The sequence below is a fragment of the Eurytemora carolleeae genome, unplaced genomic scaffold (assembly GCF_000591075.1).
Source record: "Eurytemora carolleeae unplaced genomic scaffold, Eaff_2.0 scaffold986, whole genome shotgun sequence".
NCBI classification, from domain to species: domain Eukaryota; kingdom Metazoa; phylum Arthropoda; class Copepoda; order Calanoida; family Temoridae; genus Eurytemora; species Eurytemora carolleeae.
The window spans coordinates 87,203-107,824 of record NW_019397034.1 but is presented as its reverse complement, the minus strand read 5'-3'; the positions used below and the strand labels follow the sequence as shown (position 1 = coordinate 107,824).

The window sequence follows — 20,622 nt, the reverse complement described above, 5'->3', positions numbered from 1 at the left end:
GCTTAGCTAAGCCAAAATGATCAGACCAATTTTGTATAACATGGCCTAAATAATCATTAAAATACGGTCAAAAGTAAAATAATAAAAAATTTGTTCTAAAAAAAGAAATATAGAAGAAACGTCAGCGAAAGGAACTGAGTTATTGCCACAAACTCAAATTTTCTAATACCTTCATTATTGCAATCTGATGGTGTAAATCTTTCTTATTACCAACTGAGTCTATTCTTGATCTAAAAAATTCTTAGTTTGCAATTTGAAAGGTCTATGACCTCGGGTTGCAATTTGAAAGGTCTATGACCTCGGGTTGCAATGAAATTTGGATGAAAAAATAAGAGTTTGTTTCAAGAACTCATTTTTTTTATTGTGATTGTAAAAAGAAAATAATGCCCGCGGTTGAAGGAACAAATTCAAATCCAAATTATAAAGATGGTACGAAGCTTCCTGAATACCTAGCATGTATTTATAATATTAATGTGCAGTATCCACGAATATGGAAATCAGAATATAAAATTGATCCCAACGGCAACCCAGCGGTTTATACAGTTTAGATATTCATCAAATATTCTTACCTTACTCTCTTACGCTAGAAATATTATGATTATTGGGAATTCAGAGTTCTTCGTGCCCCTTTAAAGGAGGCAAACTTAATCAACAGAAAAAAAATACTTTTGATAGTCATTTTCGTGATCTGTATACTCTTCCCATTGACATTTCAACATTTAAAAAAAGAGCTCAAAAATAGATTTATATAGATACAATGATACCCTGTACGTGATACAGTATATCGCTTACAATGATACACTGCACAATGATGCCCTGTACACAGTGTACACTGTACAATTATACCCTGTACAGTGTACAATGAACAATTGAGAAATATTAAAATGTGAGAAGTTTAAGACGATTTCTGAATCTAAGTATACATGATTGAGGGGAACTACAGGGGGTCAGGTTAAAAAATGACAAGGCTTTTATTTCAAATATATGTTAAGATATTCAACAAAATCATCCTAAAGTATCCAGAATATTTCAATCTGTGGTTAAAATATTCATTTATTATGCTCACCCTGCACAAAGTGTGATAAGCGCTCAATGGACCATCAGAATTCATTACTTCTCGCAGACTCCAGAGAATACATAACTATCTGGGGACCAGGGGAATAATTGGACAACATCTATAAAATGTAAATATAAATATTTTATATTATTTAGATTTAAAGTTATATAATGGGGTCTCTAATAAAAAGATGGGGGTCTCCAACGAGAATCTGGGGGTCTCTAATAAAAAGATGGGGGTCTCCAACGAGAATCTGGGAGTCTACAATGATGATGCTTTATTCCCTGACTCCTAAATGATCTAAATCGCGGCCTGACAATTTGTTTCTGTCCAATCTTTCATTCACGATCTTTATGAACAAACTTAAAGAAAAAAATTCAAGTCTTCCAAATTTCTTTGTACAAAGTTAAAATTCGAAATTGATCTTGTGTTAAAGAAAATGATTTTTGAATATAAATTATCAATCTTTAAAACTTTTTACCTCTTTTTTTAGTGATTTGCCTCTTCCAATTGTGTAATAGAAAACACGCAATTTATGTATTAACGACTCACTCTATAAAAAGTTTAATTTTAATTAGCCTGATGTTATTTTAACACTGTATATTGTATATTGCTTTAGTTTACATATAAAACATATGGATCTAATATTTGGGATTCAAGTTTTTCATTTTAAGAAAATGACACACCACGTCAAACTAACTACTGTTGTATCCACAAATTTTGAAATTTTTATCTCCAATTCAAAGTCTGTTGGAAAAAGTTTAATAGATTTCTAAAAAAATATTTATATAAAGTGATAAACAGAAAACTCTGGAATAGGAAGTCAACTTTTAGACTCAGGTTATGACTTAAAATTTTCCAAAGAACGTGAGGCACAGTAATTGTGCAGTGTAAACAGACCCATTTTACTTAATATGTGATTACTAGTAAAGCTATTTGCTTTGCAGCAACATCAAATGCACTTCAGTATTGCTTTAATATCGTCATCCTATTCTTCAGTATTCTGGTTATCACTGTAGTAAAACAAAAACATCATCTAACGCAAGAATGTAATGAAAGGAAAGTTATTTCAGAAGTGTACACATCTTTTGTACTGCAGTGTACTCTCTCTGGGCGGTAATGTAAACATAAGACAGATGTCAAAGTCTGATAGGATCCATCTTTCACATAAAAAAATCAATAAAATATTCTGGTCACAGGAAACTATTACGTAAATTATCAAAATTTAATGCTTTTAACCTCCCCGGATACTAAACGAACACTGATGCATCTATTCTTGTTTACAAATTCCGCCCAGAGAGAACTGGTTTCAATATGTACGCAGAGTATACGCGACAGTAATTAACTGTCCTTGCATTATACCCTTGATCTAACGGGTAAAAATGGATTCCAATGTTAAGCCTCACCGACTGTTTAACAGGACCTCTATCTTGCCGTGATGCACATTAATATAACTTTAAAATATCTCTCTTGTTCAGGTTTTGATGCCCTTCTTTAGAATCATTAAAATTTTGTATTGATGTTAAAATAACAGAAAGGAATGGAAACTCTTCCACAAAACTATATATTTCGAATCCTGATTCTGAATGCCTGAAAACGTTCATATTTGCACGAGACCTTATTTTAACATTTATTTAGAATATTACAAAAAGCATTAAATACCTACACAATTCATGATAAAACAATTATACATAAAATATCGAGACAGAACCTACTTTGAAGCGTCGCCAGGTAGTTCTTGATCCAAGAAAAAAATGTGAGTCCATAAATGTAATCTACACGTCCCGCCCTATATTATGAGCCCCCTCCACCCCAACCATACGGTATAATGACCACACCCACCTGTCAATTAGGATTAATACGGTCAATAACTACGCCTAACTCTTGCGGTCACCCGAACTGTTGAACGTTTGGTTGTGTAAACCTAGATTCAGTTGTTCACAACTATTGGATCCATAAAGAGAGAAGATTGTGGAGAAGTCTGATCATCATGTTTTGCAAAATCCTAGTTCTCATCCTCGGAGCTCAAAACGCTCTTGGAGCTGTTTCGGTAAATATTTTATATTTCGTATAAAGCTATCTGAAATGTAATTAATTTACAATAATTCTTCATTTTTTTACGTAAGCAATGATTAGTATTAAATACCTAATATATTATTTTTAAAATTGGAATGGATAATGATAATTTTACTCTGGCCTTGCTATCAAAGCGCTTCGCGCCCATTTTTCATTTCAACTCTAAATTGTTGCTTAATCTTTCGGCATTTTCTTTTCGATAAAACAATAATAACAAATTTTACGGAATAAAATATTTTTTCGTGGATTTTAGATATTTTAGGAAAATAATTTTTTTTGAGCACAGACACTGATTTTAGCTGTTGCTAGCAGAATCTTAGCAATCTTAAAAAAAGGGCTCACTGCAGGAGACAATTTTAAAGCCTAATATAACTATGTAGTCATCCTATTTTTAAATTTTTTTAACATTAATGCAATTAGTGTCGAATTCTTTGAAGGCTATTCGAATTCTATTTTTAAATATAGAATTCTATTTTAATCTTTTAAGGATGTATCCAGGCTCCAAGAAGCCCAGTTAGTAGCTAGTGACGCTAACCGGCTAGATTTACAGAAACAGATGCTTAACTACATTGCAGGGTATAATGTATTTAATACACAGGTAATTAAACTACATTGCTGGGTATAATGTATTCAATAGGTAATTATACTACATAGCGGGGTATAATGTATTTCATACACAGGTAATTAAACTACATGGCGGGGTATAATGTATTTCATACACAGGTAATTAAACTACATGGCGGGGTATAATGTATTTAATACACAGGTAATTAAACTACATTGCGGAGTATAATGTATTTAATACACAGATAATTAAACTACATGGCGGGGTATAATGTATTTCATACACAGGTAATTAAACTACATGGCGGGGTATACTGTATTTCATACACAGGTAAATGAACTAAATGGCGGGATATAATGCATTTAATAGGTAATTAAACTAAATGGCGGGGTATAATGTATTTAATACAAAAAAAGGTAATTTAACTATATGGCAAGGCGGGCGAGGCATTGTGTGAAAAATTGGAATACTGTAATACTATTCAAATACTTTTTTACATTTTTGTATTTATCATTTACGGAAACATTGAAAAAAATAAATAAAGTATAATTGTTATCCAGATTGTTGTCCCAATAAACATAGGAATTCAGTGACGATTTTGATATGTCTTTGTAAATGATCTTTTGATTTGGTGATGCCTATTAAGAAAGCCGTAATCTGTCTGCTAGAGTTAATAACTTATTTCTTTTTTTTATGTTTTTATTGCATACTTCCGATATCAGAAATTCTTGTATACAAACACAGTACAGTTGTTCCTTTTCAGTGTTTATCTTGCAAAAATGTTAAAGAGCATAACAGTCTTTTACAGTTTGCATGAAATATACTCTAGCAGACGTTGCTTTATTCAAACCATTGGAATTATGTAACAAAACACTAATTCTTTACAAAGACGATTTCGAAATCGTCTCTCAATTCCCATGTTTATTGGGACACCCTGTATGAGAACTAATTCTAACATTTTGTTTCAATTTATTAATATTTAGAGAAGTATCGTGAAGACCCACGTTTCCTTCAGTGTGAAGGAAGAGGCCGTTGAGGACTTCCTGGTTGCAGCCAAAGAGCTTGTCAGCAAGATTAAGGTAACCAAGGATTATACAGATAGGACAAGTCATTGAACGGGTTATCTTCATTCTCCAATAATATAATGTCCCATCTAGTCCTATCAGCTCAAAATACAGATTTTTAACATTATAGTTTACAGAAATCGAATCTTTGTAAAGATAATACCAATTGATGTAAATGCTGAAAGGATCAATGACTTTACTATTCTTTCTTGTATATCCCAGGGATACTTCACTACGCTTTCTTCTTGTATATCCCAGGGATACTTCAGTGCGAATCTTTATTGATCTGAAGGCATAAAAAAGGCTTAAAAAATTATGATTTTTTTCTATGGCAGTAGATATCAAGAATTATTCATAATATTAAATTTCTGTTCATAAACACTATATTTCTGTTCATAAATATTGAATTTCTGTTCATAAATATTGAATTTCTGTTCATAATATTAAATTTCTGTTCATAAACATTAAATTTCTGTTCATAAATATTGAATTTCTGTTCATAAATATTGAAATTCTGTTTATAAATATTGAATTTCTGCTCATAAATAATGAATTTCTGTTCATAAATACTGAATTTCTATTTAGAAATATTGTTTTTGTTTAGAAAGCTATCGGGAATATTTCCTGCAACTTGTACAGAGAGCTCAACGGAAATAACTTCGCTATTATAGAAGATTGGGAGAGTGAGGCAGATGCTGACAGGTGGAAACTTTTTTCTATTAAAAAAAGTGTTTGATCATTACAATTGATCATGCACGCCCTTGAAATTCTAATAAAGGACTACTACAAAAAACATTTTTTAGAAATTATGAAAAGGCTTATCAACAATGGTCGGCGTTTATATAAATACAATAAAGACGAAATTTCTATTTTAGTTTTATTTCTAACAAGTTTTTTCAAATTACAATTTTACAAGTAAATAAAGAGAAGCTGTTAATTGACAGCTTCTCTAGGTTACCATGTTTATGTGTATCCATGCTGCTTAAAAGCTTGGTAGAAGTGAACAAATTTAAATCTAAAGTCGTCTTCATTGTATTGATACATCGACCGTAACAAAATTGTATTCCCCTAACATTAAAAAAAATTTGTATAACAAAGCATTTTTTTACAAAAATGTATAACAATTAACATCTAAAGTTTTTACCATACTGAGAGAAATCATTTCATTTAATATTATAATTTTAAACCTTAATCTATCTAATCTACCTAATCTATCTAATCTACCTAATCTATCTAATCTACCTAATCTATCTAATATCTATTTTCAGGGACCGACTTGCCCCCTACGTTTTGGAATTCCTGGACGATTTCAAAGACGACATTTTGTTTAGCTACAAGAAATTCTCTCTGGTTGATTAATGATTGATGATGAAGAAAACAACGAAACCAAATATTTGCAAATGTTTAATAAAATTTTCAAGTTAAAACAACAAAATTATATAATATAAATATTGTATTTTTTCTGTAAATTTTAATAACCGCTAAAATGTTTTTTCTTCATTCCTTCAGCGCCTGGGTATCTAAACAAAAGATAAATAAATTTTCTACAAAAACCTAAAAAATACATTTATATTTACCTAAAGAGTTTCGGTTTAGGAGGAACTGGGGGTGGAGGTGGAGGCGGAGGACCCCCTCCGACAGGTGGAGGCAAAGGGCCCCCTCCTATAGGTGGAGGCAGCCCGAATACCGTTTCTAAACAAGAGTTTAATACATTATAACTTTTTATTACATTTTTCTCTTTAAAAAGCATTATTACTAAAAGAAGTATTTGAAAATTAAAAATATTTGATGACCAGGCAAATTTATTCTTTTAATTAAAAGTTTAAATTGTAAAAGATTGCTTTCTCAATTAAATATTTTGATTTCACATTAGCCTTTTCCAACCTCAATTCAATTCATTTCGGATAGATTTGGTTTCATAAAGACCAAACCTTTTCTCAAACTATTTAGAACTTTTTGAAAATTATGGACAGAAGCTTTCTTAACGGGACTAACAGTCGACTGTTAGCATAATTTCAAGTGACCCTCCATGCACAGATGGTGAGATGCCCGATTTACAAAAATAAACTTGAAAACGTTGTCTGATCAAGTATGAATTAGATCTCCATGGTTTAGCTTTTACAAACTGCTTATTTTCATTTGTGGTTTCTCTGCGCGTTTTTCACCTTTCAGAAACAATGGAGAAATTCACAGAAATAAGCACTTTTCCGATCAGATAAAAGGTTTCAAGGGGTACCGTTGTAAATCGGGTATAATTGCTATCTTTGCATGGAGGGAAACTTAAAATTACGCTTACAGTCCCTTTAACTGGAAAAGTTTACGGGACGATTATCCCGTATGTAATTGATCCGGAATAATCTTCCGGTAAACTTTTTTCAGCAGGTCACATCCTAGCTCTGTGTAGCATCTGGAGGTAATGTACAGGATTATCCACAAAGGATAATACTTCAGGGACGATTTTACGGAACTTGATCAATCCTTTTATTTGCATTCAGGGTTCCTTGTAGGAAAAAACTGGCTTATATCTGTGCTTAACCATATAGTAAACCATCAAAATACTCAGTGGAATGCAGAAACCAAAACTCAATCTTCTAATCGTCACATTTTTAAAGTTTAGGGTCGTTTGTTCAATCTCATCCTTAGTGGGTAACCATGTATTATTAATTTAGTTAATTTACAATTCTTAACAGCTTCAGAAAGGGTTCTGTAGGGCCTTTACGGATTAAAATATATCCAAAAGAAATTGGAAACTATACTCAATTCTCATACCCTGAAGCAGATTTTGTTCTCCTGAAAGCATTTATTTTAAGAAAAATATATTTTACCCTGATTGTTATTTTCTTCCAAACTATCTGCTTCTAAATCTCGAGCAAACTATAAAAAACAAAAAAATATAAAATAAAAATATTTCTATTGAAAAATATTTTTTTACTTGGAAAACATCTGCGTCCAGCTTTCTTCTCCAAAATCTTCCCTTCGGAGTCTTTTCGTGTATTTGTACTGTACGGCATACATTTAGAAGGTTATTGTACATTTCAACCTAAACAAATGACATTTAGAAGGTTATTGTACATTTCAACCTTAACAGAGGAACATTTAGCAGGTTCTTGTACCTAAATAGATTACATTAAGAAGGTTTTTATACATTTCAACCTAAACAGATGACATTTAGAAGGTTTTTGTACATTTTAACCTAAAAAGATGAACATTTAGAAGGTTCTAGTACATTTCAACCTAAACAGATAACATTTAAAGTTTTTTGTACATTTTAACCCAAAAAGATAAACATTTAGTAGGTTCTTGTTCATTTCAACCTAAAAGGATGACATTTAGAAGGTTTTTGTAAATTTCAACCTAACAAGATGACATTTAGATGGATTTTGTACATTTCAACCAAACAGATAACTTTAAAAAGGTTTTTGTACATTTCAACCTAAAAAGATGACATTTAGAAGGTTTTTGTAAATTTCAACCTAAAAAGATGTCATTTAGAAGGTTTTTGTAAATTTCAACCTAAAAAATTACATTAAAAAGGTTTTTGTACATTTCAACCTAAAACAATGACATTTAGAAGGTTTTTACACATTTCAACCTAAGAAATTATGACATTTATATCGGTTTTGTACATTTCAACCTAAAAAATGAACATATGTTAAAAAATTATCACTTTTTAACTTAATATTTGTGTTCTTCACATTCTGAGTTAGATATTCTTAAACCAAATTGGGTTAACATAACTATAAGGGCATATTAAATGGCTATGAAGCAATTAAGATTATTATTTACAATTTTTAGGATCTAAAAATAAAAGTAAAAAAATTGTGTTTTGTCGCTTTTAATTCCCGAAAAAAAATTAAAGATCCATAATTGAACTCGTAGAGAAATATCTTTTGATATTTTTCTCTTTCTTCGAATAAAAAAATGTATGAGAAAAACTGTAAATTATATATAATTAGATACATAATCAATAATGATATACCTCATTTGTTTTATCTAGATCAAAATCGGAAGGACTGAAACATTTAAACAACAATATATCCAGCAGGTTTTCTCCGATATCTAGAAAAATAAGGTTAAAAATAAACAAAACAATTTACTGGAGAAACCGTGTTATATTACCTAAGTTTTGAATTTCATGAAGTTTATTATTAAGGCTTCGACGAATCGCTAATCTTGACTGAGAAAGCAGACTAAGTGGGGTATCTATAATAAATAATGCAATAAAAAAGCTGCTGGAAACAAACAATTTAAAGGGTCTGTAGGCGTTATATGAAGATACCCTCCTTTTATAGAGTGCCTTGTCCAATTAACAATGGTACAGAGGTGTCTTTCGCATTTCTGTTGCAGGAGAACGTTTTAGGAAATATCAGAATTAAATATTTTTTAAATTAGAACGACAAATTCCACATTGTTGACTATATAAATATTTGATGGGTACGGTGAATCGGTCAAATGACGCCTAAACTGACTCTTTAAGTAAAATATATTTGTTTCTGACTTCGGTAATTTCCTAGAGAGCGATTTTTGGAACCCCCCCCCCCTAATAAAATTTTGTACATGCATCTTAAATGTAAGACTTGTAGTCGCAGCGCTCGGCCCCCTAGCCTATCCTAGCCGCAACGATCGGCCCAGAAAGTGTCTTAACTTAACCTAACCCGTGGCCGCAGCGCTCGGCCCCCTAGCCTGTCCTATCCGCAGCGCTCGGCCCAGAAAGTGTCTTAACCTAACCTTACCCTAAATAAATACTAATTTAATTGAAAATTGTTGAAAAAGTGGTCATGTACAAAATTGATAGGAAGGGGGGGGGGCCGGGGGGGGCCAAAAATCGTTCTCTAGAACAGACCCAAGGATATTTCTTGGTGAATGGAAAAGCGCTTGGATGAATGTTATTCCACAGTTAATTGGTTATCACGGTACATCTAACCGCAGACTTCACAAATAAAAACTTTTAGTTGGCTTATTGTGTGAGGGAAGTTTAATCTTTAGGTCAGACAAATACCTCGAGAGAAAAATTATCATTAAATACAAAATGTACAGAAAAAATATATATATATGACAGTGAAATTTTTTAAAAATCAAATGTGGTGTACCTGCTCTTGTAAAAAAATATTATTTCTCCATAGTCCAGGTCTTGCACCAGTAGGGGGAGGTGGGGGAGGTGAGGGAGGGCTGGTTTGAGAACAGGATAAAGCTTTACTTAGTTTAGTCAGTGTTTCTACCACTGCAATACCACGGGAAGAGGGTTCAGAAGATTCAAACACAGTTTTGTCTTTTGAAACTGTTTGCATTTTACCTTCACAATTTTACCGTATTTAGGAGACCTTCCAGACAAATAATAAAAATATTTTTTTGGATCAGAAAATTAGGACACATTCAGCGAGCCACTATTTTTATACTGATGTAAAACCACCGAAATATAGGAATTTGAAGGTCGTATTTAATCTTTCGTTTAGCTAGAAATGCTGCTAATGATTTCGAAACTTGTGATTGTTTCACAAAAATCAAAGCTGTGGAATATAGGAAGACGACATTAAATCAATATTTTCATGCTTATGACATTGTTTAAAAGCAAACATTTTCGCTAGAAATCTACTAAACCAATTTTAAAAAATTAAATGGTTCAAACTGCATAGTTACGGTGTCTAAACAAATAGTAAAGACGACATTGGTTATACATATGTAGCAAAACCCAATATTTGTCTCGATATTCCTAGTTTACAAAAAAAGAAAGTAAACCTAGATGTAAGAATTTAATTTTCATTTGAGGAAATCTTGGATAGATAGATAGTACAAGTGCAGAACAGGTTACTGGCATACAACCACCTGTAGATCAGCATAATCTTGTTTATTTTTTATTCCGATTTATTTTTTAATTTTTTTAGAAAATTAATTTTTCAAAATAATTGATATAAATCTTAGACCCACAAAAAGTTACAAATAAAAACTTTTTTATGAAAAACGCTGTTGTATCCGAACATGCTTAATGCGTATCTATATATCTATTATCTATATATAAATTTGGGTTGTCTGATGTTTGTTTGTCTGTCTGTTTGTATCCAATAAACGTCAAAACGGCTGAACCGATCGGGCCCACACTTTTTGTGGGACATCACGTGACCACAGGAAAGGTTTATGAATGAAAGGTTTATGATGAAATTTTTTAAAGATGTGTTCTGAAGGTTTTTAATTTTGTAAAAAAAAAAAAAAATTCTTAAAAATCGGCGAATTTTTTTTAAAATCCGCAAAAATTTTTTCTTCTTTGTTTTTAAATGTAAACAAAAAGAACATGTTCACAATTTAAATAGAAGATGGGCGCGAAAAGTCTAGAAAGAAGGGCGCGAAAAAGAAGGGCGCGAAGCGCCTTGAATTTCTAGTATATATATACTTTGCTTGTCTGTTTGTTTGTATCCAATAAACGTCAAAACGACTGAACCAATCAGGCTCAAATTTTGTGCGGGACCTCACATAACCCCATGGTAAGTTTATAAATAATCAAAAGTACAATTATTCGATTTTGATTAAATTTTGAAAAGTCACGAAATTTTTTTTCATAAAACCTGCGAACTTTTTCTATTACTTTACAATGTAAAGTGTTCCCAATTGAAATAGAAGATGGGCGCGAAGCGCCATGAAAGCCAATACCTTAAATTAAAATCAGTAGAAATTCTTGAAACACAACATGAGAAGATTTTGGTAAAATAAAACAATTTTTAAGATGAAGAAAGTATGCTTAATATCCTTCTATCTCGAGCCTGAAATCCTTGAAAAGAAGATTGTTAATGTACTGTTGAGCCAAGGGCAGGGATTGGATGAGATGGAACCGGTTTCTCCCAAACTGTTGTCTTATACACAGTCGGGCGAGGGAAGCAAGGGATAAAGGTTGGTCTGAAAACAAAAATTGAAATTTTTTCATTGGCAAACTTCAATTTAGGGTAATGTTTACATCCAGGGTTTACATTTTCAGAGGGAGGGATATATTCGAAGATTTTTGGCGAGAAAATTAAAAATTAAACGTCACCATGGTCAGTTTTTTTTCTCACAATTTTTATCCAAAAATAATTTATTTTCTCCTTAAATCGTTTATTATTCCGCGATACATATCTTAAACGTACTTAGGCTCCACGTAAACATCCCTTACATGTTAGGAAAAATCATATTTTATTTTTAAGAGCGGGCGGTTTTTTTTGCATAAATCATGTTTTAGACTAAATAATATAAAAATGTAATCATCAAAATGTACAGAAATATTTTTTGGGACATTAAAAAAATAATCATCTAAACTTTTTTCGAAAAATTTTTCTTCAGAAATAAAAAAAAATGCAGAAAAAAAAGTAAAATAGTCTAAATTCTATAAGTATCTTTTAACAAATAAAAGAGATTAACAAAATCTACCATAAAAAATCTGCTGTTTGAACCAAAAGTTCCACTTGGCTATCTTTGTAAAATTTGGTAAAATTTTAAGCAGATTTATGCTGATATACATTTAATGTTTTGTAATACCTCTTTTAATTATCAAAAGATTTTTATGAAACTTCCGAAAATAATTGAATAGAAACTTTCTAATCAAGTTCGGAAGAAAAAAAATTTTCACAAAAAAAGTTTCGCAGATTTTATTTTCCAAATGTACCATTTTACATTTTGCATTTAGTTCACTTGGAAAAATATGTTTCCACCTAGATTATACAAAGAAAGGAATCATGGTTCAAGGGGTAAACTGTAAACAATGTTGAGTCTACATGGAGTTAGATATTCAAACCTTGCACTTTTCTCAGATATTCAAGAGCCGGAGCATTATCACATATTTCGGAGGCCGTCAATCCTTTCGCGTCCCTGAACATAATTCTTTCTTCGCCAATGTATCTTTAATTTCATCTCTCAAACTTTCTACACATTTTCTACTCATCCTATGATTCCATCTCTCAAACTCTCTACACATTTTCTACTCATCCTATGATTAAATCTCTCAAACTACACATTTTCTACTCATCCTATGATTAAATCTCTCAAACTTTCTACACATGTTCTACTCATCCTAGGATTCCATCTCTCAAACTATCTACACATGTTCTACTCATCCTATGATTCCATCTCTCAAACTATCTACACATGTTCTACTCATCCTATGATTCCATCTCTCAAACTATCTTGTTCTACTCATCCTTTGATTCCATCTCTCAAACTATCTACCCATGTTCTACTCATCCTATGATTAAATCTCTCAAACTTTCTACACATGTTCTACTCATCCTATGATTCCATCTCTCAAACTCTCTACACATTTTCTACTCATCCTATGATTAAATCTCTTAACCTATCTGCACACTTTTTAAACCCCTCCCCCCCCTTGAATACTTACAGGAGAGGAAGAGGGAAAATGTTCTACCAAATTTTGGATTATATAAAAAAAAATCTTCATTTTGAGTGATTAAAATGCGCCGAAGGAAATTTTTTAAAAATTTATTTTCAAAAATCAAAATTAAAGCACTAAAATGTGTCTGCTCTCTCTTCTTGCGCCCCTAATTTATCTATTTATCTATCTATCTATAAACTGAAATTACCGTAGTTTCATGTTTCCACCAAACTCTCTGTAGAGGTAAAGAAACTCTACAGGGCATCTAGAAAAGTTTTTTTTATAGTTTTCATAAAATATGTGTGACAATTTATTTTCTGATTGCAATCTAAAATTCACAGACAGCAGGGTAAACGGTGAATCATAATAAAGTGCAGCGTAACGTTATTATATTTTCATATATAATCTAGAAAAAAATGTATTTATAATGTATTCCGAAGAAAATAGTTTACACATTTTTTAAAATATAAAAAGATAGACTAGTAACCGCCATTTAATTGTTTACAAAAAAACAGTATATTGCAGTTCATGGGAGATTTTAAAAAGTTCATATTTTGTTAAATATTCTTCTCAGATACTGCAATTCACTGTTTTGTAAAAAATATGAGGATTCCTGGTTTATATTCCTTGATTAAGTTATATTCCAAGCTTTAAACTTCAAGAGAACAAAATATATGAGGATTCCTGGTTTATATTCCTTGATTAAGTTATATTCCAAGCTTTAAACTTCAAGAGAAGAAAATGTTGCTTACTTGTACTTGATTACAGTATGGGGAACCGAGCACTGCGAATTCACAAAATCTCTAAGGTCCAGGTTTCTGAAAATAAAATCATTCATAGCTTCATTCAAAACTGTTTACAACACAATTACTCAAGACAAAATTGATTTTAAAAAAACTTAGTAATTGGGGGGTTAACTCGTTAAACAATACTGAAGCACGTTAATAAAATTCCCAAAGTTTATTTTCTTTTCGAAAAAAAATCTATTTTTTGTTGAAAATAAACCTGTACGTTTTGAGGTCGGGGGCCGCCCCGTTAAGCAGAAGTATTACAAAACTCCTCAACAGATTCAAATATTTTAGTTAAATAATTTTTAGAGCAGCTGAAATTGAGGCATTTTTCTGATAACAGATTTCTTTCCACTTGAAAACGTGATTTACAAGAATAAAATTTGCAAACCTTACAAATCCTCTTTTATTTTTGAAATTATCTAATGGTAGTAAAAAAAGTTACTCTTAAAGGGAGTGACTGAGTTACTGAGTTTAAGCGCAAAGTCGACGTTCAAAATCATTAATTTGGGCGAGTACGTTTCGAGAATTATTTTTATTAATTATTGAATAACGACGACAAAAAATATAGTAAAAGTTCTATAATAAACAAATTAAATTGCGCTCAAACTCAGTAATTATTGATCTTTAAAACGTTGTATATGTCTCAAATGAATCCTAAAAAATGTCTCTAGGCAATACAGCAATCTCAGTTCAACCAACATACGTTGCCGGTCACTCCCTTTAAACTTCAATGTTGAGTGGGGCAGTTAAACATAAAAGGTCTTTAAAAATCAAGGAATCTTTCATAAAATAAAATCTTGCTTTCTTTTTTTCTTATTTTATATTTTTATGATCTATGATCTAAATTTCTATTAGTTGTGACTAAACTTTTGGCTGTAGGGTTGTTAATGAAGAAATATAAATATTTCAATTGGAAATTGGAATCAATCATTAACAATTTATAACAAATAAATAATGAATCATATAAAAAGTGTGAATCCCTTAGATGATGGTATGTTGCACATGTGGTTAGAGGTAGTCCAGGCATCCCTGTACAGTGTACATAGAGCAGTACATTCAGTACATGATAATGATAATGATAATGATAACGATAATGATAATGATAATGATAATAATAATAATAATAATAATAATAATATAATATTAATAATAATATTAATAATAACAAGAAGAAGAAGAAGAAGAGTAATAAAAATAAGAACAATAAGAATAAGAATAATAATAAAAATAATTAAAACAATACAAATGATAATAACTATAATAAAAAGAATAAGAATAAGAATAATAATGATGTCATTTATTTATTCAATTTTAAAAATTATTTCGAACTGAAATCTTCTTAATCTAAATAATATTAACCATCGCAAAATGTTCTAAATAGTTTCAATTGTTAATAGTTTAAAACTGTTCTGCATTTTCCCTGACATTATTCTTGTAATATCCTCTGTATCCACCCCGTACTCACATAGCAACTAAAATTAGAAAATATCATAGAATTAAAGGGAGTGTTCCTAAAAATTACATAATATATATATAAATATGTATATATATACATATATATATATACATACATATATATATAGTATATATATATATATAGTACCGAGACATAATATACCTGTATACCCTAGTTACCGAGACATAATATACCTGTATACCCTAGTTACCGAGACATAATATACCTGTATACCCTAGCTACCAAGACATTATATATCTGTATACGCTAGTTACCGGGTCATAATATACCTGTATACCCTAGTTACCGAGACATAATATACCTGTATACCCTAGTTACCGGGTCATAATATACCTGTATACCCTGTTCTAGCCCTCTCTGACAAAGGATGGAAAGGGGACTGCAAAGGTTCCGTAAACTGCCGTTAGGGTTCGCACCATGCTCCTATAGTGATGAGTCATAATTAGAAGAGAAAAAAAATAGCCGAAATAATTTCTAAAATTTCCTATTAGCCTAGAAGATATAAATGTTTCAGTAGTGGTAATCCAATTTAGACAAATTACACCAAAGACTACTAGTCTCAGGATTTTCAAAATGTGGTCTACTATATCTGGACCTTCAAAATTGACAGTATTTTAAGATGCATACAATGCAGACCACATGTTGACACGCTCATAAGGTGCAAAGTTATACTAAAACATTTCCTACGTGGATAGGAAGATTAAATTGAGAAAAAAATCCAGAATAAATTAAAATTTGTTTTTGATTTTTTTTCGTAACAAATGAATCAAAGATTGCAAAAGGTCAAATGAAATTGCTTCAGTGTGTGTTTCTCAAATAAATTCCATTCAGTGTAAAAATTATACTATACAGCAGAATCTTGGAATAATTCGGATCTGCATAGCAAAAATAGGAGGCTCAGGGCGACCGAGGTATCCCTCCCTCTTACCAGTAGTGTTCTTGCTGCAGACCAATGTTGGTTTACAAGAGCAACAAACAGCGGAGTCTGCGCCTTTATCCATTTATATATTTTTAACACTAAGGAGCTATTTCTTATCAACACTACAATGGTTGATCAGATAACGTCTCCAACTCTGAACGTCATAACTATCTACAGGGGCACCCGCAAAGGAAAAGACTGTAAAGACGACCCATAAACTCTAAAAATATGACGATTTGAAGCTTGATTTTTGGTTTCTGCATTCAAGATCAATGGTGGATTTTGATGGTCTATAGAACGATAAAGCACATAAATAAAACAGTTCTGGCCAACAAGGAACCCTGAATGTAAGAAATGACTGAACAAATTCCGTACAGTCGTCTCTGAAGTCTCATCCTTTGCGGGTAACCCTGTATCTATTTGATCAGAATCTAGCGTGAATCATCTTGCGGCCTAAATATCTTCCCCCAAAGTTTGTCAGTACCAAATGGTTGTATAATAAGTTAGGTTACTTTCGATGCACTTTAATGTACGGAAAATGTAATCTCCTATAAGATAGATAGATAAAAACCTCGTATGTAACTCTCGCCTCATTAATCGTGACGTCATATGAGGTTTTTATCTATCTTAATAGAATATTGTGTTGGTATTATTTTGTAACCAATCAACCATATCAGAAGAAAAAATTACATAAACTAAAAAATCTGAAAAATATTTAAATTCCTTAATGTCTTCTTCATCTACTTCAGCTCCATTCTCTTTAAGTAAATAGTCAAAAAAATACTTTTGAATTTTTTTTTGTAATAATTTAAAAAATGTGAGATCCTCTTCCCTCTTAAATTTATTTCTCCACCATAGCTAAAATTTATCTACGTAAAAGAATTATAAATCCTCTGTTAGAAATAAAATCCGATATTTTTGACAGTTTTCCTAAAAGCTCTTCAATGCACTCCACATGCCCGCCTAACGTAACATTCATTATTAAAAAGTATTCATCAATTTAATGTGAATAAAAAAATAAACAAATGCACACAGATCAGGTAGTCATAGATGGATCTTTGACGCGGACCTCCCTGCTTATCTAGTCCAAATGAGCTGAATATATTTCTAGGTAAAGGGAGTGACCGGCTATGTAAGGTAGTTGATCTGAGTATGCAGTGTTGTGGAAAACTGCTTTCGAATTCATTTGAGACATATTAAACTTTTTAAAGATCTGTAAATCCTGAGTTTGAGTGCAAATTCGACGTTCAAAACTCCTACTTTGGGGTGGACACGTTTTCAGAATCGTTTTTTTAATTATTAAATAACGACGACGAAATATAAAGTCAAAATTATACAGCAAATTAATCAGATGGTTAGGAACATATTTCTCAAAAGAAATTTGTCAATAAATCAATGCTAGAATCAATTATTTCGTTTTCATCATTATATTGAATTTCTTATTTTCTTTGAATTTATTCGCAGATTTCTTCAAATCCACAAATGTCGTCTTTTCGATAATAATTCCAGAAAATCTGCGGAAAATCTTTGAATAATGAGAAAATAGTAACAAATAATTGAACAAGATTACTTATTTTCGATGATAAGATTAATTTATATTTTCTCAACCTGTTCCTGAACAACTAATTAGTTTTCTGTAGAATTTTTTTCATTTTATGTCGTCGTTATTTAATAATTTTAGAATAACTAATTCTGAAAACGTATCCACCACCAAAGTAGGAGTTTTGAACGTCGAATTTGCAGTCAAACTCGGGATTTACAGATCTTTAACAATTTTAATATGTCTCATAGCCGGTCACTCCCTTTAATACGTCAATCGAGGTGTAGAATATTTCCGCAGTGTGTCCATTGGTTCCGGGGAGGGAGCGTGGCTAGAAAACAAAACTGGGAATCAAGCTAATTTTCCATTTAAACTCAACTTAATTGTCTTAAATATGGTTCAGTTAACATTTTTTTTTGTTAATATATGGATTTAACATTCTGATACTATTCAGAATCTTATGTGATCAGTTTTTTAAACAAACATATAAACTTTTTTTTTCAAGAAGCTAAAAAGAACGAATTGTATTCTCTAAAAATTTTGCGTTTTTACAATACTCAAACGACAGAAGATGCATTAGCCTAAACGAACCTTAACTGACTATTATCTCTCTGATTAGTTCAGTTAAGGCGTTGACTTAAATCGATTATTTTATAAGTACATGAAATAAACCAAATGGTAACTTGTAATTCTCTGGACATGGGTATTTTATTCCAATCATTACTTTCCTTGAGTGTAATTGTACTCAATCGACAGGTTTAGTGAAGAAATATTTTCAATGGGCAAAACAACTTAACATTTTAAAATTAATCAAGCATTTATAAATTTTAAAAATTCTGAAGTGGAGATTTTGGCTCTCCATAAAAAAAACTGAAAATACTTATTTGACACCCCTGGCATATTATTTGTAGGTATATCCCAAATCAAAAGTTTTATTTAAAGTAAAACTACAAAAAAGTATAGGCCAAAGAGCAACCACGTCTACTTTTACACAACACCTAGAAAAATGAAAACACCAATTTTGCTAATATACCTACGTAGGAAACAAAAATTGGGATCCCTAAAAAAAATCCCGTCACACTATTCTACAAAAATCACAGTTTAGTCGGTATAAACTATTGACTGACATGGGACTGGAAGATCTAAACCAGCAAAGCCTGGAACTAATAACTGAGAATGAATTTAGCATATGCTTGAAATACTTTCCAGCTCGTTATTTTCTTCCATATTACTAGATATTGCTTGATTTCTAGTTATCAAGTCAAGCTTGGTAAAACCAGTGATAAGAGATCTGTCAAAGGCTAGAAAATAAGATATTTTCCACAGCAGGGTACAGCTATAAACAATAAACAGACGTCTGTATTCAGAAATATTTCAGGATCCTTTAGATTTGAAAAACAAAACCTTCATTTATAGAGTAAATTAACAATTTAATGTTTTATGTTAAAAGTTTGAGTATTTCTTTAATTATTATAAGATAGGCATTATATGCCGCTAGATGGCAGTCAAAAATCCTTCTATGGAAATGTAGCATGGCGTGCCAGGACACTATAGCCCTGCTCATCCTTTCTTGTTATAGCTTTTGAGCAGTCAGTGTTAGTCGAAGGAGGAAACCTCCGGACTGCATGAGCCTCTGCTATACAGACACGAGCGCTTCCAGATTTGCTAGGCAAACCGAGCCTCCGCTATGTAGTAATGAGCATGTGCAATACAAGTAAAGTGTGCTTGTGTAATACAGGAGGTTTTGTTAACTTTTGTTTTACATATAAATAAAAGATGTTTTACAAATTTTTCGACATGGTGGTAAGAGAGATTTCTCAAAGATGAGAAGTATTTAACAATTATTATAAATAGAGCCTAATTATGTCTAATATTAAGTGGTATATAAAACTTTGATAAAAATTTACATGAAAAGAAAACTATTTTGAGAAAAACAAGTAAATTGAATTTCATTTTGGACTTCGTGAGTTCATATACCGTGACAATCAATAAATAACTCTAATCTTTAGTAAAATTCTAATACGACTAAGTCAAAAAATGGTAAAATTTTTCATTACACGTAAAATCCAAGATTAACAAAAGCTGTGCTCCATGGTGGAGGCTCGTTTACTGCATAGCGGAGGCTCGGACTGTCTAGTAAATATGGGAGGCTCGTGTCTGCATAGCGGAGGCTTATGGCGTCCAGGGGTTTCCACCCTCGTTAGTCTGTGGGTAAAGCTTACAAACATTAAAACTATGTAAAATGAAACACGCACACAAAACTAAGCAAAGTTGTTAAATCCTGTAAAAAAGTAAAATCAATCAATCAATGAGTTCGGGGGATAAAACAGGGAGCACACATAGCTTACCGGTAGCTGCTAATCGAAGTGGAGTCGATAGAAAAGGGCGAATACGAGCTCTGTAAAAATAAAATGAATAATTAAAAGATCAAAGAAACATCATAAATATATAAAATGAATTACATTCCTTATAAGATCTTTCTTCAGAGGATCTTGGAGAATTTCCCGTAGTGACTGATGACAATGGGAGTAACAAAAAATATTAAAATTAATAAAATTCAACAAAACTTTTAATATTAAAAATAAAATAGTTTAAGATCTGTAAAAAAAGGGCGCCAACTCCACAGTTCCTGAATGTTTCCCAAAAACGCCGCTAGATGTAGACAGGAGTCCGGACAATCGTCGTCATCCAAGTCCAGGATAAAATGCACCGGTAGCTCTCTCGCCATTATTCTGGAAAATTTCCAGTTGACGGATATTTCAATTTTGCAGTGTCAGTTGCAG

General features: G+C 31.6%; 2 protein-coding genes across 6 annotated transcripts; one reads left to right on the top strand and one right to left on the bottom strand.

Moving 5' to 3' along the window:
• Positions 1-2,527: 2,527 nt before the first annotated feature.
• Positions 2,528-6,204, top strand: LOC111711294 (uncharacterized). Its single transcript, XM_023485618.1, has 5 exons — positions 2,528-3,107; positions 3,621-3,731; positions 4,682-4,777; positions 5,367-5,464; positions 6,031-6,204. Exons 1-5 carry the CDS (start codon positions 3,048-3,050, stop codon positions 6,119-6,121), a joined length of 456 nt encoding a protein of 151 aa, XP_023341386.1. The 5' UTR covers positions 2,528-3,047; the 3' UTR covers positions 6,122-6,204.
• LOC111711293 (ankyrin repeat and SOCS box protein 1) lies at positions 6,201-20,576 on the bottom strand. Of its 5 annotated transcripts, XM_023485612.1 has the most exons (19): positions 20,469-20,576; positions 20,306-20,352; positions 20,188-20,237; positions 17,230-17,262; positions 17,023-17,057; positions 16,309-16,371; positions 15,714-15,803; positions 15,324-15,375; positions 14,884-14,932; positions 14,118-14,171; positions 13,865-13,930; positions 13,321-13,377; positions 12,519-12,592; positions 8,882-8,965; positions 8,742-8,821; positions 7,695-7,802; positions 7,588-7,636; positions 6,340-6,454; positions 6,201-6,282 (listed from the first exon to the last, which is right to left on the bottom strand). In XM_023485612.1, exons 1-19 carry the CDS (start codon positions 20,565-20,567, stop codon positions 6,234-6,236), a joined length of 1,254 nt encoding a protein of 417 aa, XP_023341380.1. In that variant the 5' UTR covers positions 20,568-20,576; the 3' UTR covers positions 6,201-6,233. The 5 variants fall into 5 exon arrangements, with proteins under 5 accessions (XP_023341380.1, XP_023341381.1, XP_023341382.1 ...); XM_023485613.1 differs by lacking the exons at positions 6,201-6,282; positions 6,340-6,454; positions 7,588-7,636; positions 7,695-7,802 and adding exons at positions 9,853-10,055; positions 10,499-10,585; positions 11,501-11,647; XM_023485614.1 differs by lacking the exons at positions 6,201-6,282; positions 6,340-6,454; positions 7,588-7,636; positions 7,695-7,802 and adding exons at positions 9,853-10,040; positions 10,499-10,585; positions 11,501-11,647.
• Between the last annotated feature and the right edge of the window lie 46 nt (positions 20,577-20,622).